The sequence below is a fragment of the Xiphias gladius genome, chromosome 7 (assembly GCF_016859285.1).
Source record: "Xiphias gladius isolate SHS-SW01 ecotype Sanya breed wild chromosome 7, ASM1685928v1, whole genome shotgun sequence".
NCBI lineage: Eukaryota > Metazoa > Chordata > Actinopteri > Istiophoriformes > Xiphiidae > Xiphias > Xiphias gladius.
Window position 1 is genome coordinate 15,752,727 of NC_053406.1, and position 20,254 is coordinate 15,772,980.

General features: G+C 42.6%; 1 protein-coding gene across 2 annotated transcripts in view; it reads right to left on the minus strand.

The window, feature by feature from the left end:
- rsrc1 (arginine/serine-rich coiled-coil 1) overlaps nucleotides 1-20,254 on the minus strand; it is a 121,107-nt gene that overhangs the window by 51,600 nt on the left and 49,253 nt on the right. For both annotated transcript variants that reach the window (XM_040131709.1, XM_040131708.1), the window contains exon 6: nucleotides 14,713-14,764. In XM_040131709.1, coding sequence (XP_039987643.1) covers nucleotides 14,713-14,764 — 52 coding nt within the window. The remainder of the gene's footprint in view (nucleotides 1-14,712; nucleotides 14,765-20,254) is intronic.

Here is a 20,254-nt window from a genome sequence, read left to right on the forward strand (position 1 = left end):
CTAAAATTTTTGAACTTTCGACACCTCCTCTTTGGTTGTTGTGTGGACCAGTCCCGCGTTGCGTGGAGTGAGTGGGGAATCATTCTTACTTCTCATCTAAATCTCGGCAGAGTAAGTGAATAAACGTAGTAAGGTGCTCTTGTAGATGTGAAAGCTGACCACGGGAACGGGGGGGGGGGGGCGCATGCTGGGTTGGGCTGCATGTTATGATTTGATCTGCATGTACTGCATGTGTTTTTATTTTCATGATTAGCATTTTGTTATCATTGTGATAGCTTTTTCTTGTGTTGGTACTTTTATTATGTGAGAATACTGTGTATTTTCAGTTTACTGTCAATATAGGAAACCAGGTATATTCTGTTTTTATTCTTTCCACCCTGCGAGTTTGAAACAGTCAGCATTTTAGGCCAATACAACATATTGTTTTAATATAACTTTCTCCTTGCTCTGCCTGAGAATGCCTGAGGAACATCTTATAAACTTTTAACTGGTTTTGCTGTGGTAAAGACACTAAATGTACATTTATATAGCGCACATTAATACGTCAAAATGTTACCCTCGACCCACTACAATTAAATCAAAAATTCCTCCATTATTCACATGTAGTACTGCATGCAATCACATGAGTCTTGGCTACATCATTCATCCCATTTTTCTGTATTTACATCTGCCATTCCCTGTGGCTCAATTATGCATGGATGTAGCACAACTGCTAACATAAATATCAGCTGCTGTTGCTGCTGTTAAAAAGGTAAACACAGCATTATTTTAGCCAAAATGAGCGAGTGTCTGTAACAAGTAAATATTTTATTTGGAGTCTAAGTGACATCAAACACACCTTGGAGTTGTTGTTGTCCTTTAAAGCAATACAACCAATCAATTCAATCACCTAAAGAGCCATCAGAAGAATCCGGTGTGATGAGGAGTGTACGAAGGCCAAGGTTACTGCAGCAACCCATCCCCATCCATCTATAGCAGGAACGCTGAACGTCCATCCATCCATTTCCTATATCTCCTTATTCGTTTTCAGGGTCGCAGGGGGAGGGGCAGAAGGCAGGGACACGTCCTGGACAAGCTGCCAGTCTATCATAGCGCACAGACACACTAGGGACACACCAATTGAACAATTTGGAATTTCGAATGCACTTCACCTCCGTGTTTCTGGGCTGCAAGAGGACACCAGAGCACAACAAGGTACAGATAGGCTAAATCTACTGTATTGTCAGCTGACGATGTTTTGGCTGATTTAAACCACAAAAACAAGTTGAATGAAATTTCAACACAGGTGATCTGGATTGATTCAAGTGTTTCCTATTACAGGCAGTGAATACTTACACAGACATTTATATTTGTAATTCATTTAGATCACATTGTAGAGATGTTTACACTTTTTTTTTTTTTTTACACTCATATTTCAGATGATCAGGGTCAAAAAAGCCTTATTTAACCTACTTGGATTCAGTGTCGTAAAACTATAAAACATGAGACAAATATTTGAAACGGGGAGCTTCTTCTCGTGAGCCATGTTCCCACACTATAAAATCCCTCTGAATTTCCACATAAATTTCCCTGAGAACAACAGTCATAATTAACAGTAATGACCACAGTATTAGGGAAAAGGTGATCACAGTTTTGGCCTTATTGTGAAGCCCTGGCCTTAACATGAAGAAGAGTGTGTCAGCGGGTAGAGATTATAACAACTCATGGAGTCAGGAATGTACAGGTCTACACTTTGCTGCAATCCATTTCTGTCTACTCCAGGGCCAATCAGCTACATCCATTACATCCCTGCAGAAATATTTACAAACACACAAACTTAAGAGATGTTCCAATCCTTGAAAACTGCATAATGTCACAGGACAACTTGTTAAAAGATTCCCATCTCTTCCCCGCCTCTCTCGTACAAAGGTGCCCTGGCAATAAAATATTTTCCACTACTGCTTTCCACATGGTGAGAATTCAATAATACTCTTGTTAGCAGTATACACTGGCTTTACTCTTCCCTTTTCATCTCTCTCACTCTGCATTCTTTAAATTCATCCCCCCTCTCCACCCCCTCCGCCCCCTCCCAAAAAGCCCCGAGTGCCTGCCAGCGCTCCAAGGTAATTAAATTACTTAGCAAAGTTTACTTAACAGTAAATGGTTAGAAAAATTTAAGGTGATTGCAAATTTGCTTTCATTCCACTTCAATGGCTGGCCTGTTTAAGGCTCGTCTGCAAATAATTAGCACATACATTTGCATCAAAATCGTTTATACCATATGTTGCAAAATTATGGAAAGCAGCAAATTAAAAATATTCTTTTTCTGTTATGGAAATGTCTACATGTTGAGAGGAGAGAGAGAGAGTGAGAAACAGAGAGAAAGAGAGAGAGACGCAGGGAGGGAGGGAGGAGGGAATGATATCACCATGTGTCTCCAAACACCGACAACAAGGAGGAGAGAAAAAGGAGGGAGGAGGAAGGAGGGCGCAAAAATGATTCAGTTTGGATTTGAACATACTCATAATGGTCTTTTTCAAGAGCTCACCAGATGCTGTTTGAAATCTGCCCACAGAAGAAAAACAAAGCCTTCTCAATCTCTCACTCTCCCTCTCTTTCTCTTTCTCGCACACATACACAGACTCAGGGAATTTACTCTAAGTGGCTAACATCCTCTCTCTAGTACAGTATATATTGTTCCCTAAAGTAAGGCAAAGAAAGTTGTACACTATTTTGATGAGTACTCTAAGACCCAAGACCTTCAGTCTCAGAAAAAATGCCAACTATTACTGAAACAAGGATAACTCACAACAAAATAAAAACGGAGACGACACCTACTCATGCATCGAATAGTGGATGATTTAAGATCAGCCACTGATGATTATTTTCTCAACTGATCGATTACATTTTTGGTCTATGAAATGCCAGAATACAGTGAAAAATGCCAAACAAGACGTCTTCAGATGTCTTATTTTGTCTCAACAACTGTCTAAAACACAAAGCTATTCAATTTACAACGATTAATAATGGTTGATTCATTTTCTGTTGACCTCCTTATCGCACACACACACACACACACACACACACACACACACACACACACACACACACACACACACACACACACACACACACACACACACACACACACACACACACACACACACACACACACACACACACACACACACACACACACACACACACACACACACACACACACACACACACACACACACACACACACACACACACACACACACACACACACACACACACACACACACACACACACACACACACACACACACACACACACACACACACACACACACACACACACACACACACACACACACACACACACACACACACACACACACACACACACACACACACACACACACACACACACACACACACACACACACACACACACACACACACACACACACACACACACACACACACACACACACACACACACACACACACACACACACACACACACACACACACACACACACACACACACACACACACACACACACACACACACACACACACACACACACACACACACACACACACACACACACACACACACACACACACACACACACACACACACACACACACACACACACACACACACACACACACACACACACACACACACACACACACACACACACACACACACACACACACACACACACACACACACACACACACACACACACACACACACACACACACACACACACACACACACACACACACACACACACACACACACACACACACACACACACACACACACACACACACACACACACACACACACACACACACACACACACACACACACACACACACACACACACACACACACACACACACACACACACACACACACACACACACACACACACACACACACACACACACACACACACACACACACACACACACACACACACACACACACACACACACACACACACACACACACACACACACACACACACACACACACACACACACACACACACACACACACACACACACACACACACACACACACACACACACACACACACACACACACACACACACACACACACACACACACACACACACACACACACACACACACACACACACACACACACACACACACACACACACACACACACACACACACACACACACACACACACACACACACACACACACACACACACACACACACACACACACACACACACACACACACACACACACACACACACACACACACACACACACACACACACACACACACACACACACACACACACACACACACACACACACACACACACACACACACACACACACACACACACACACACACACACACACACACACACACACACACACACACACACACACACACACACACACACACACACACACACACACACACACACACACACACACACACACACACACACACACACACACACACACACACACACACACACACACACACACACACACACACACACACACACACACACACACACACACACACACACACACACACACACACACACACACACACACACACACACACACACACACACACACACACACACACACACACACACACACACACACACACACACACACACACACACACACACACACACACACACACACACACACACACACACACACACACACACACACACACACACACACACACACACACACACACACACACACACACACACACACACACACACACACACACACACACACACACACACACACACACACACACACACACACACACACACACACACACACACACACACACACACACACACACACACACACACACACACACACACACACACACACACACACACACACACACACACACACACACACACACACACACACACACACACACACACACACACACACACACACACACACACACACACACACACACACACACACACACACACACACACACACACACACACACACACACACACACACACACACACACACACACACACACACACACACACACACACACACACACACACACACACACACACACACACACACACACACACACACACACACACACACACACACACACACACACACACACACACACACACACACACACACACACACACACACACACACACACACACACACACACACACACACACACACACACACACACACACACACACACACACACACACACACACACACACACACACACACACACACACACACACACACACACACACACACACACACACACACACACACACACACACACACACACACACACACACACACACACACACACACACACACACACACACACACACACACACACACACACACACACACACACACACACACACACACACACACACACACACACACACACACACACACACACACACACACACACACACACACACAAAAAGGAAGCCAAAATGACTATCAAACTAAATCCCTATAATGAATATAACCTGGAAGCATCTTTGCTGATTTGTTAAGTGGAGGCTTTTAAAACTGGTGTTTAAAAGTGCTGCAGGATAATATTTGCCAATCTTCTCTATGGACCAGGCTGCTCTAATCATTAAACTACTTGAGTCATAATTTATTCTGCCTGTTCTGATCTCTGACTGAGCCTTTACAGGAAATCAGAAAATCAAAATTCAACAGCAGTAATACAGCGAGTGAAACCAGTACATTAAAAAAAAAGAATCCCTGACCCTCACAACAAAATAATCGCATTCTTTAAAAAAGCTGGCATCAAGTTGTTTACGATCTTTTGGCTAAAAAACCCTCCATTCTAATTACAACAAAAGCCCTCGTTTCAGTTCAAACTGCTCATAGTTAAGCAGTGTGCTGCTGTTGTTGTTTCAGTAACACATTTAGCAAGGAGAAAAGGTAATTACAACTTATTACTGGGTAATTCCCTTGAAGAAAATCCCCTTTGAGATGAAGGTCATCGCTGACTGGTGTTTGTGACAATAACCTTAGTCATGTCACACAAAAAAATTGGTGCTACAACCCGAGTGACAGTGATGTGATGAATTTGGATAATGTGTGATAACTGTTATTCACTGTCTAACAAATCCTGCGCTGCATTCCAGTGATGACTGCTAAATCTTAGGGAGATGGCAATAAAAGTAAAGAAGGGAAAAAGAGAGAAAAAGAATTGTAAGAATGAGAACAGAGGAAAACAAATTCATAGCGAGAAAAAAAAAAACGCGGGCAAGCCAGTGAAATAAACCAAGAGACTTGAGCCATGTAAAGAAGTATGGTCTTGTCTCAGTCCCCTGTCCCAGTCACCTCTTATCCTCGCAGAACAAAGGGCAGTAGCCTCCTAAATGTGGCGCATTAGCCCTTTAGTTCCAGAGGGGGTAAGGTGACACCCTCCATGTATGTGGTCTGTTCAGCACACATCTGTCAGGGTCTAAGGGGGTGGGCTGGGGCGGTGGGAGGGACAACAGGAACTGGAAGCACAAGGAAGACAGAGGAAAGAAGCGGAGAGCCATAGAGAATTGGTTTGTGTGTGTGTGTGTGTGTGTGTGTCTCTCTGTCTGTCTGTCCGTCTTTAGGACCCCTGCTGCGAAAGAGAAGCCTAATACCCCATATTTACTGTGGAAGAATTAGTCCTATCGCATGATGCTGATAAGCTTGGCTGGTCACGACCTCCCTTTGCCTCTTTATGTCTGTCACTCAATCAAAGAGGAGATATAAACAGACAGAAAATCACAAACACAAACAGGAGAGACACACACTCATAAAGACTTGCTCATAAACCAAATAGCAACATCACAGACTTGCAGAAAAGACAGAGAAAAGACATCGTTCTCTCTTCTCAGCTTTCTTGAAAAAAAATGCAAAGAAAACATTCTGCCCCCCTAAAAAATATATATTACATGACATCACGATATTAACTTCTTTTTTTTTTCTCTCTTAACTTTAGGATGGGCTTTTATTGCTGGTTTAAATACTGGGGGACTTTTTAAACTGCATTAATGCCTGATCTGTAACACAGATTTATTGGGCGGCAGCACTGCTTGCCATTACAGTATTACTGATATTAAAAGTACTTAAACACTGCTACTTTGCATAGGCAGCTGGCATAAAACAGCAATTTAAGCCTTCCTACAATATGAAATCCTTTAAACAACACAAAAAAATGACTGAGGTTTAATCATTTAGGATATCTAAATGTGTTTATTTTGCTGAATATTACTTGTGAATTTCTGCACTTGTTCATATTCTCAGAAATAATGTTAGGAAAGAGAAGTAGTGTAAATGTGCCATATTAATCCAGTTTACATAACGGCAACGAATTTACTCTATCCCAGATTTTTAGGTAGGAGATTCTGTGCAGCATCGTAATGACTTCATTTCGAGGTCATTTGAGACTTTTACCATTGAAAAACTATGAACTATACTACGGCAGTATATAGTAGTAAATATTGAAATTGTAATTGTGTAGCTTTAGTTATAAAGCAAATATTGGGCTGTATTACAGCTCTTATTACAATAGTAAATATATGTAGTCCAAATTAACACATTTCTTCATACCAACCTCAGCCAGGTGTCAAAGTGGCAAACCCACAGAAAAAGTTAACTCACACCAGTGAGCCCCTGCCAAGTTCAAGCCTCTGATGAGATCTTAAGGACTGTTTGTTTTGCTGCTGTCAAAAGTTCAAATGGGGAGAAGACGGCGGTTTTGATGACCCCTGGCCTCCAGGTCCTTAGTGGGTGTTCTGCAAACACTCCCCATTGATGTGTGGATAAGGAGAGGCCCGCTGCCGCGAACAGCGCTCATGCTCATTTGAGTGGAGATGGACACCGCTATGAAAAGAGCCAAGAACCAAGCAAGTGGCTGAAAAGAAAAGACCTTAATACACATGTAAGGGTGTCATGGTTGCAGTGTGTGTGTGTGTGTGTGTGTGTGTGTGTGTGTGTGTGTGTGTGTGTGTGTGTGTGTGTGTGTGTGTGTGTGTGTGTGTGTGTGTGTGTGTGTGTGTGTGTGTGTGTGTGTGTGTGTGTGTGCATGAATGAAAGTATTTTCTTTTGTGAGTGCTTCGGTTTTCAAAGTAGGAGGACCGCTACATGTATATTTGTGATGTATTTGAGTATCCGGTGTGTCTCAAGAGACACGGCAACGGTACAGAATAACAAGAAACATGTTTTAGTGACAAACAGTGAAAGAGGTCGCTCTGTAGGTGCTCACTCTCAGGTTTTGAAGACAAAGGAGAAAGAGAGCAGAATCAAACATACTGAGGGTGTTACATAGTAGGGACACCGCTGCTTTTCATGAAATACATTAATATGGTCCAATCAAATTCAAGTTTCACATGAATCACAGGATTCTCTGCAAGCTGGCCTAGTGGAGAAAGTGTGAAGCAGCCTGGGCGGGACAGGCAGTCGAAACAAAATCAACTAATCAAAGAAATTAAAGAATGAGTAGTAAAGTATTCCTATTTTTTATGCCTTTTATTAAGTAGAAACACATTTCAATTCTGACCTACTCTCTCCAACAATTTTAACTATTACTGCAACTGCAGTAACAAGCATCTTTAAGAAGATCCAAATATTTTTGAATGGAAATGATAATGTGGGTCAAAATTAGGATGCTATTTTATGTAATGATTTTTAAAATGTTTATATTTCATAAATATAATGACAATGATAAGGCCTTTTTTATATGTAAAGAATATATATATATTACTTACAAATAATGACGTATATATTATTGACATTAATAGAATTAGGACTTGTCTTAGAAATATGAGTTAGCAGTGTGTGTGTGTTAAATACTGTCTGTATGTGGTTTGACATGTAAGCCAAGAAGGAAACTGACCCCATAAACATATCCATCAAGCTCTTTCATTGAGGGGCCAGTCATTGCCCTCCTCCTCTCACCTCCTCATCCCTCACAACACACACACACACACACACACACACACACACACACACACACACACACACACACACACACACACACACACACACACACACACACACACAAACTCTAAGCCCCAGTAGCAGGCATGTGCAGGCCAGCAGGCCCAGCCGGGGGCTCATTACAGGTCTGGGCCCCAGCCATGGGATGATCTGCTCTCCCAAGCTAGAGAGGTCCATAGACGGACAAAAGGAGAGGACGTCAGAGCCTGGCGAGACGGAGGAGGAAGGAGGAGGAGAACCCAGCTCACAGCTGCGATCCAGGACATTCACAAAGTACTCCCAGCATCTGTAGCTAAGCCTATAACCTCTATCCACTCCTCTTTCCATCCTATGTCTCCTTTCATCACTAACAACTTCCCTGGAACAAAGACAATGGACAAGAGGGGACAGAGAAAAAAGTAGAGGTGTGAAGAATAGATTGAATTTAGAAGATTTGGCAAGGACTTACTTGGCCACTGGGTCAGAGGACTTGAAAAAAAAAGATATCCCCAATATTTACATTATCATGATGATAACATAATTATAGAATGGCGAAGTTACTCAATAACATATAAAATGGGAAAACAGCAGAAAAGCAAAGACAAAAAATAAAATGATAAGTACCAATTAAATTATTTTATTAAGTTCAAATCTATTATTATTTTACATTTCTATTAGCAAATATGATCACATAGGCAGCCTGGGCTCTCTCGTGAAGACAATCTTTGACTGGGCCATAAACCTGTTTTTTAGAAGCCTCCAGGAAAGAGAGGAAAACCAGAGACATGACCAGCACATTAAACCTTCTCCTCTAACCCTGCGTCTGGCCCTGGGCCTGTGTCTGCACCCGTCTTGGCCACTGCACTCAAAGCCACATGCTCAATTTTATGATGCCTCATCATTATTAGTACAACATTAGCCTTGAGGTAGCAGGGCAGGGAGTGGGGGGTGTCTGACACACATCAGAAAACATATTTGAGCAAAATTGATTGTAAAACAAAACCTAAATTGTTCCCCCTCCAAGAAATCTCAAATTCTCTCATGTACATAGAGTCAATTCAAAGTATGATGAAGTATGTAAAATGTGCCTCACAAAGTTCAAATCAGTGAAATCACAGCAGGGTATGGTGGCGTTGTTATTTGGCCCACAGTAGGGCTGAACAAGTCTTAAGTGAGGTAAATGTATAGCTGCTGGGTGCTTTGGAAATGATGTATAGATGCCTGGTACTTTCATATATTTCCTGTGGTGAAATTAGAGCCCTGTTCTGAAGTGCTTGGCCGTGTGTGTGTGTGTGTGTGTGGTGTGTGTGTCAGTGTGTGTGTGTAGTGTGTGTGTGTGTCTCTGTCTGTGTGTGTGAGTTTGATATGTAGGCCAAGAAGGAAGTGACCCATAAACATATCCATCCAGCTCTTTCATTGGGGGCCAGTGTTGCCCTCCTCCTCTCACCTCCTCATCCCTCACACACACACACACACACACACACACACACACACACACACACACACACACACACACACACACACACACACACACACACACACACACACACACACACACACACACACACACACACACACACACAAACTCAAAGCCCCCAGTGAGCGCTAAGCAGGCCAGCGGGCCAGCCGAGGGGGCTCATTACAGGTCCACAGAGCCCCCCGACACAAAGGCCTGAGCCGCTTTAGCCATGGGATGATCTGCTCTCTACTGACTAGAGAGAGTCCATAGACGGACAAAAGGAGGGAGAGAGGGAGGGGATGGGAGAGAAAGAGGTGGAAGAGAGCAGAGAAGAGGAGAGGAGAGGAGAGCCGCGGGCTTTAAGGATGTCAGGAGACCCCGAGAGAGAAAGCCTGGCGGGCGCTCAGAGAGGAACGGAGGGAAGAAGGAGGAGGAGGAGGAGGCTTAAGCTCCACAGCTACGTCAGGACATTAACATTCACAAAACCTCCCAACATCTGCTGCTTCCTTCTCGCCCTCTATCCCTCCCTCTTTCCATCCCTATCTCACTCTGTCCGCTAACAACCCTGGAACAAAGACAGTAAGACAGAGGGGGACAGGAGAAAAAGTAGAGATGTGAGACGGATGAATTTAGAAGATTTGGCAGCAAGGGACTTAACGGCCACTGGGTCAGAGGACTTGAGAAAAAAAGATATCCCCAATATTTGTTATCATGATAACATGGTATAAATTAGCGAGGACACTCAATAGCTACTCGCAAAATGGAGGAAAAGCAGCAGAAAACAAGGCAAAAATAAAATGATAAGTACCAAATTTAAATTATTTTATTGAGTTAAAATCTGTTGTCCATTTGCATTTTACTGTAGGTTGTTATTAGCGATATGATCACATGCACCAGGCCAGCCTGGGCTCTCTGGTGAAGACAATCTTTGACTGGGCCATAAACCTGTTTTTTAGAAGCCTCCAGGAAAGAGAGGAAAACCAGAGACATGACCAGCACATTAAACCTTCTCCTCTAACCCTGCGTCTGGCCCTGGGCCTGTGTCTGCACCCGTCTTGGCCACTGCACTCAAAGCCACATGCTCAATTTTATGATGCCTCATCATTATTAGTACAACATTAGCCTTGAGGTAGCAGGGCAGGGAGTGGGGGGTGTCTGACACACATCAGAAAACATATTTGAGCAAAATTGATTGTAAAACAAAACCTAAATTGTTCCCACTCCAAGAAATCTCAAATTCCCTCATGTACATAGAGTCAATTCAAAGTATGATGAAGTATGTAAAATGTGCCTCACAAAGTTCAAATCAGTGAAATCACAGCAGGGTATGGTGGCGTTGTTATTTGGCCCACAGTAGGGCTGAACAAGTCTTAAGTGAAGTAAGTGTATAGCTGCTGGGTGCTTTGGAAATGATGTATAGATGCCTGGTACTTTCATATATTTCCTGTGGTGAAATTAGAGCCCTGTTCTGAAGTGCTTGGCCGTGTGTGTGTGTGTGTGTGTGTGTGTGTGTGTGTGTGTGTGTGTGTGTGTGTGTGTGTGTGTGTGTGTGTGTGTGTGTGTGCGCGTGTGCATGTGTGCATGACTGTAAACATGGAGACATCTTTCTCCACAGTCAATCTCTGCCTGTCACATCTGGCTCGCAACTCTACCCCTCGAATACACACTGGAATATATACACCGTGTGCATGGTGACATCTATGACTTATGAATTGGGAGGAGTGTTTGAAATAAAGCTGCAGTGAATATGGGCCCAGAAGCACTCAAAGCAGAGAGTGGTAGTGTGTGTGTGTGTGTATGCATTTGTCGATGTGTGTGAGATTGTGCTGGTGTGTGCAGGGAATGGTGCTGAGAGTCCATGTGTGGGAAAACAACCATTAAACCCGTCCAGGTCCACAACGGAGTGTACATATATGAGACTGTGGCTCATTCCCAAAATGTCATTGGTGGTGGTAAAAAATAAGGTCTTTACATTATTTTTCTATATTCCCCGATTTACAATATATATCTTGATATTCACACATTTTTTATTTACCAATTTTTCTAAAACAGTAACTAGATGAACCAGGCTTTACACATTTTATCATTGGAACATTGTGTACATTATGCAGTGCTCAGGTATTAGGCTGTCCTGGTTTCATGGACAGAGTCACTGGTGACCTCAGGTTTGGGGATGAAAGTCAGCACCCTCAAGCCTAGGGCCATGTTAGTGTGCCGGTGGCACTCATACTTGCACTAAATGTTCACAGTATAAAACTGGACAAGCGTCCTGTCCTCTACAGTGGCATGAAAAAGTTTGAGCACCCCTGGTCAAAATTTCTGTTACTGTGAATAGCTAAGTGAGTATAAGATGACCTGACCTCCAAAAGGCATAAAGTTAAAGATGACACATTTCGTTAATATTTTTAAGCAAGATTACTTTTTTATTTTCGTCTTTTACAGTTTCAAAATAACAAAAAAGGAAAAGGCCCCAAAACAAAAGTTTGGGCAGCCTGCATGGTCAGTACTTAGTAACACCTCCTTTGGTTAGTATCACAGTTTGTAAACACGTTTTGTAGCTGCTAAGAGTCTTTCAGTTATTGTTTAGGGGATTTTCACCCATTCTTCCTGCAAAAGATATCTAGTTCTGTGAGATTCTTGGGCCTTCTTAAATGCACTGCTCTTTTGAGGTCTATCCATAGCTTTTCCATGATGTTTAGGTCGGGGGACTGTGAGGGCAATGGCAAAACCTTCAGCTTGCACCTCTTGTGGTGGTCCGATGTGGATTTTAGTGTCATTATCCTGCTGTCGAAGCTATTCTCTTATAACTTCATCTTTTTTACAGACAGTGTGATGTTTGCTCCCAGAATTTGCTGGTATTTAATTGAATCCATTCTTCTCTCTACCAGTGAAATGTTCCCTGTGCCAGTGGCTGCACCACAAGCCCAAAGAATGATCAATCCACCCCCGTGCTTAATAGTTGGAGAGGTATTCTTATCACGGCATTTTGCCCCTTTTTTCTTCAAACATACCTTTGCTCATCGCGGCCAAAAAGTCCTATTTTAATTTAATCAGTCCAAAAGACTTGTTTCCAAAATGCATTAGGCTTGTTTAGATGTTCCTTTGCAAACTTTTGATGCTGAATTTTTTGGTGAGGACGCAGTTAAAGTTTTCTTATGATGATTCTTCCATGAAGGTCATATTTGTGCAGATATCACAGCACAGTAGGACAGCGCACCACTACTCCAGAGTCTGCTAAATCGTCCTGAGGGTCTTTTGCAGTCAAACAGGGGTTTTGATTTGCCTTCCTAGCAATCCTGCCAGCAGTTCTCTCTGAAAGTTTCTTGGTCTTCCAGACCTCAACTTAACCTCCACCATTGCAATTTCGTAATTACATTACCAACTGAGGAAACGGCTAACTGAAAACGCTTTGCTATCTTATTATAGCCGTCTCCGGCTTTGTGGGCATCAATTATTTTAAATTTCAGAGAGCTAGGCAGCTGCTTAGAGGAGCCTATGGCTGCTGATTGTTGGGATACGGTTTGAGGAGTCAGAGTATTTATAAAGCTTTGAAATTTGCATCACTTGGCCTTTCCCAACAATGGTTGTGAACAAGTTATAGACCTAACAAACTAATTAAGGTCTGAGACCTTGGTAAAAGTTGAGAGAGCGCTCAAATCTCTTGGGGTGCCCAAACTTTTGTAAGGTGTTTCTTTTCTTTTTTTTTCACTCTAAACGTGTACAAAACAAATTTAATATACTAATCTTGCTCATAATGTTGAAAAGAACATTTCACCTTTAACTTCGTGCCTATTTGAGATCGGTTCATCTTCTACTCACTTAACCATTTACAGTAACAGAAATTTGACCAGGGGTGCCCAAACTTTTTTCATGCCGCTGTATATGTATAAAAGTTAAATTCATAAGTTGTTGTACTTTATGTCCACATATATTTACATTGAAATTCTTTTTATACTGCATAGCCCTAGGTGATATCACGTGGGTTGTTTATAAGAGAAAGCACATGCAGTTGAACAAATTGATAGGTGACATAGGAAAAGTGGTGGATTGACGGACCAGCCGACAGCCCTATCTAGAGCCATGCCACTAGCATGTGATTCAGGACAGTGAGGCGGACTACAGACTGAAGCTGCTCTACAAAGTATTCTCACACACTGCCTGCAAGGTAGTATCCCTGAATAAGTGAGTGACCACAACTGGAAAGTGACAAGACCATGGCCCTTGTTCTGAACCACACTGTGACAAAAAGAGAAACAGAATTATCGACCACTTACCTGCAGCCTGCAGGACCATATGCATTCGAACTTTAGCCTGCTCGGCTGGAGTCTGCGGAAGAGTGACAGACAAAGAGATAAAATAATACAGATAATTAGTCAACAATAATAACGTGATATTTTAATTTGCTCCTACACAGAGTTTCTTATTTTTCTTGGTCAGAGGTCGGGCAGCTACAGAATAGAGCCTAGAGCTGTTAGGGGCTCAGTGTGTTGCTTGAGGGCACATTAAGCAGGGGACACACTTGTTAACTCAAAGGCTTTCCAAATCGTCCAATTAAAGGATTATCTACCTGCTTACTTTGCCAGCCTGCTGCCTGAGATATCACAAAGCACAGTCCATGACAGGGCAGCCAGCGTCCACACTAAAACAACGTTATCTGCGTGACCTAGCTCTAAAACTGTTGCGTCTCTTTGGCTGAAGTATATTTTACCCATGACAATCTTTAACTGCAACCGTTACAGTGACTGTTCCCTTAAACTGTCCTCATGGAGCACCGGGGGACAACTTCTCCCTGCTACTAGTCTACTCATCTGTAAAAACCTTGCAAGTGAAAAACAGAAAGCAACAACATCTCTGACACACCAGGGAGAATCAATGAGGAAGAGATGAAGAGAAATTTAGAGACAAAGAGAGACAGAGGGAGAGAAGGGAGAGGAGAAGAGAGAAAACAAAAGCTGCTGTAACAAGTCTTTTGAGAGTTGGATAAGAGGGCACAGAGAGCACATTTTACAAAGATCACAGCCAAACTCAACATATTCCCCTTCCCATCATGTGTGTGTCTGTGTGTGTCTGTGTCTGTGTCTGTCTGTGTGCATGTACGTGTACGTGCATGTGTTTGCACGTGCACGCATCAGAAACGCTTAGTGGGCATGAACGGGGGGGAGGGCCTTGTGCTTTGACAGCTGTATTGGGAGGTGCAGCCCTTTTTCCTGACATGCCCTCAAAAGGGCCTTGCTGTAATTCCAATATCACTGCTATTAGATTTAAGGGTCTTAATTGTCAAGGAAAAATGATGGCTACAACAGGGCGTGGAGCTATAAAAGGCGAGCACCCAGCAGATTGCTCTCGGAGGTTTTTCAGCGCTGCGGAGGCACAGCGGCCCTCGTTACCATGCAGCAGCGGAGACTGTGTGTAGGATTAGAGAGAAATTAAATGCTAATGGGGATGGGATCTGAATCCGCTGCCTGGGAGCATCATTTAGACGACAGGGCCGGGGCGTCGCTGACAGGCAGCGCTTCCTCCCTCCTCCTCCTCCACAGATAACAGGGCTCTTCCTCCCACCATTCCTTCTCCTGGCTCCCCACCCCACCCACCGCAAAAAATCTGATTTATCAAACTGTAAACTTGTCACTTTGTAAAAACGTCACTTTTCGGTGGCAGTCGGGGAAATATAATGACCCCCTTTAATGTAGCGATGTCAGGGTGCTGTATCCTAGGTGGAACGCACATCAAGGCACTGCACAGACACGGAATGACACACTTAATGCAACATGGATGTGTGTGTGTTTGTGTGTCTGTGTGTCTGTGTGTCTGTGTGACTGTGTGTCTGTGTGTGTGTGTGTGTGTGCGCGTCTGTGTGCGTCTGTGTGCGCCTGTATGTGTGTGCGTGCATGAGTATCCCGTGTAGCAGATGACATTGTGGATCACGCTCATCTTGACTCGCAATGCTTGACAGCTGAAATTACCAATCACTATTATGCCGGAGACGAGGAAGAACACTTGAGGCCTTCACCCACACACAGACATATGCACATACACCTTCCATTCCCCTTTATGAAGAACTGATTAGGGAACATTTCGGTCTATTTTTTCTTGATTTTTGGCATCTTTGCCTTTACAAGTTGCCTTTACAACAACAGTTTTACAGCAAATGGAGGAATTACATGCCAGAAAATAAATGTCCTGGGTAGGATTCGAACCCATTTGAATGGTACACGGCTTAGCCTGCTGAACAATTAGAACGGCACACAAATCAGTCTTGGTACAACCAGTCATTTCAAGCAATAACACATCACGGCTTAACTAACCTGTTTGTGCTGTGCAATCATCTTAGTTACAGTTTATTACGATGCCCCCTCAGTAATTACATTAGCATTTGTTTACGTTGGCCTTGAGGCATGTTTAAGTCAATGCATCCTAAATGCAGGCGCGCACACACACACACTTACACACACACACACACACACACACACACACACACACACACACACACAAACGAACACACACACACGGTGCTCCCAGCTCATTAAGGGTAATACAACACTGAATCACACAAGATATGATACTGCTGCTGCAATGTCTGTCGCTGTTAAAACTTTCAAGCAACTCAGCAGTGATGTCACAGCAACTGCTTCCTATCACCTCTAAATGGAAAAAACAGTCGCCTTGACAGGAATGATAGGAGTAAGCTTTTAGTAGAGATTATCACAGCAATGTGTGATTGTGCACTGAATTACCCTTTTAGGGCTGTAACTGAAAATAATTGTCATTATCGATTAATCTGCAGATCATTTTGTTGCTAAAATCGATTCATTAATCCTTTTGTTTATAAAAATGTCAGAAAATAGTAAAAAACCCAGGGTCTGCAATTTTTTTTTTTTTTTTTTTTGGGGACACTCCAACGGTTCTAACTCAAACGTGTTCAGTTTATTATACTGAATTTTTGGCATTTTTGCTTAACGAATGCCTAAACCAAATGTTTGATTATCAAAATAGTTGTTAATTTTCTGTCAATCAACAAACTGATTAACCGACTAATCATTACAGCTCTATTCTCTCTAAATGAATGCAGAAAAGAAAGAAAAAGAAACAATCAGGAAAAGTGTCTACTTCCTGCCTACAGAACTAAATGGACACTGAAACAGGCTAATTAATATCAAATTATCAACACAACTAATGTAAAAAGTACTCAGAAGTTTGCTCACAACTAAGCAAACATAATGATACAGAAAGCACAAAGAATTACACACATGGCATTTCATGTTTTTGCTTCACGGCAAACTTTTTTTTTTTTTTTAACTCTAATTTGCACATGCATGCTCACTTCCTCTGTGTGTAATTCATTAGTAAACAATAAAAAGGCATTAATTGTGCTCCCCAGAGGCAGATCTATGTTCCCCCCACTGGGAGAGAGGCGCCTGCTGCATCTGAAGTGGCTTTGCCCCACAATTAGAACTGTGCCTTTTCGATACACACAAACAAACATGAGACACCCAGAGGAGGACTCAGTGCGTGCGTGCCTGTGTGCGTGCGTGCGTGTTTGTGTTTGGAAGGAGTAAAGTGGGAGTGTGTGTTGGAAATAAGCAGCACTTTCCTTAGAGTGGCTTTAGATTATCACACCGTGTGGAAAGGGGGAAAAAGGCATAGGGGGACAAAACACAAGACAGACAGAAAGTTGCTTATGTTTTCTTCAGAGATCAGGAAATATAGCAGAGAAAAAGAGGGAGAGTTTGAAGAGGAGGGAAGATGAGGAAAAAATTAAAAGATGACGCAGGAGAAGATTATGGACATACAGGGGACCAAAGACAGAGAGGATGAGACATAGCCATCAAGACAGAAGGTTTTATAAAGTAGAAATGTTGAGACTTTTGTTGTTAAATGGCCGGTTGGTAACAGAGCCATTCAAATAGGAACTGGACTGTACTTATACAGTATACACTGTATAAATAGTGCCACTGTTAACCTGAGAACAGAACCAAGTGAATTACATGCCTGGCCCACGCATGCACGCACACACACAGCTGCTGTGCAAGGAGCTAGTCTGCTCATTGGGTGCAGTTTAGGGTTCAGTGTCTACACTCCGTAATGTAGACATGAAGAGACATGCAGACATTGAATCGAGCGGGTGTGATACCCACACACGCTTGACTCAGGCTAACTCTTACCCTTAATGTGACAGGAAGTCCAGCATGCTGCTTACCTCACCACAGTGATGACAGACACACTGAGACACTATTAGCTGAGCCTAAGTGCCCAGGCTCTGTCCCATTAGTCAAAAATAAACATGACCATTTAGAAAAATAAATAACCCTCACTCCGCTTCGTAAAAACAATGCTACACTGTGTACATGCAGCAAATTTCAACTATTTGTAGTCATGCTCTGGTCCAGCGGACTATTATTGTTATTATTATTGGGCCAGAGGCAGACCAGACAAAGCAAAGTAAGGTGGGTCAGCAGTTGAATAAACGGCTGTTAGTGTAGACACAGAGAGGTCGAACAAAGGTCAGACAGGCCATCTCTAGCCAGATTGTGGTCAGATGGTCGAAATATCGTCTCACTAAATGATTTACTCCGTCTATCAGACCATACAACAACAAGAGTTGAGTCACTGACAGGAGAAAAACAAAAACAAATAAAACTCCATTGCTAATAAAACTCCAAGTACAAGAGCGATGTTGAATAGCAACACATGAACACACTTCTCTGCTTTAACTCACTGTTACCTCTAGTCATCTTCTCTGACAAAATCTTACTTTCCGTCGTTTTATTTATTCACAACCACATTAGGTTCAAGTCGATCTACTAGGTCTTGTGAGAAATGAACAAAAACTGAGAAAGGGAGGACGAGACCACGAGAGGGCGGGACACTGAAGCAATGAAGAGGTAGATAGAGACCGTGGGTCAGAGAGAGAGCGAAGCGCTACTGGACTTCAGATGATTTGTTGAGATCTGGAATCGGCAGACCCAGTAAACCATCATCTCCCGGCAGCTCAAAGGAGCAGAAGCCAGTGCAGCTCATCTCATCTCTACCACAACTCCACAACTCAACAAAACATGAGACGTATATGCCACTACCTACAAAAATTTTTAAATAGAAAGACAAAAAGATCCTTTTCCAAATGTAGTTTTTGGCGCACATGCAGTGTGTGATAAAACTGTTTTGAGGGATAAAGACTGATTTCTAGTAGTCAAAAGGTATTATCTCATCATAAACTTGCACTCATAATGATGATTAAAGAAATAGAGATGGTGTAGCTAAGTTTATGTTTGAAGGTATACCAGGTGAGCAACCAAATATTCATCCACTGCTCAGGGATTTACCTGCTCACAATCCTTTATAACCCTCCAAGTTAATTTCAAATTAAAATAGAGAAGGTAGTCCCAGGTACTCAATAACAAAAATGATTTTGTATCATTTTAAACATTCTCCTACATAATTTTGACAAACGTAGCCACACATCACTGGAGATTATTAGCTTTAAAGCTACTACAAGTTCTCATTTCCTTAGTGCTGAGATAAGACAAATTACTTACAATCTCTCCAAATAAAAAAAATTTCAGACAGACTGGTGCCTTTGTCTATGTCCTGTTAGCTTCTATCTATGTGCCTATGCACTGTTTGTCAAGTAAACTTAAAGAGTCAGACTCCCAAAAACGTCTAACGCTTTTTGGGGAAACCAAACGACCCCTCTTGCAAATGTTCCTATTCATTAGAAAACAGGCGTTTGAATACCTACAGTAAGATATTCAGTTAAAAAAAAAAAAAAAAAAGCAACTTTCAGAAAGACTCTCAGACCTTTGACACGTTATCCTTTTT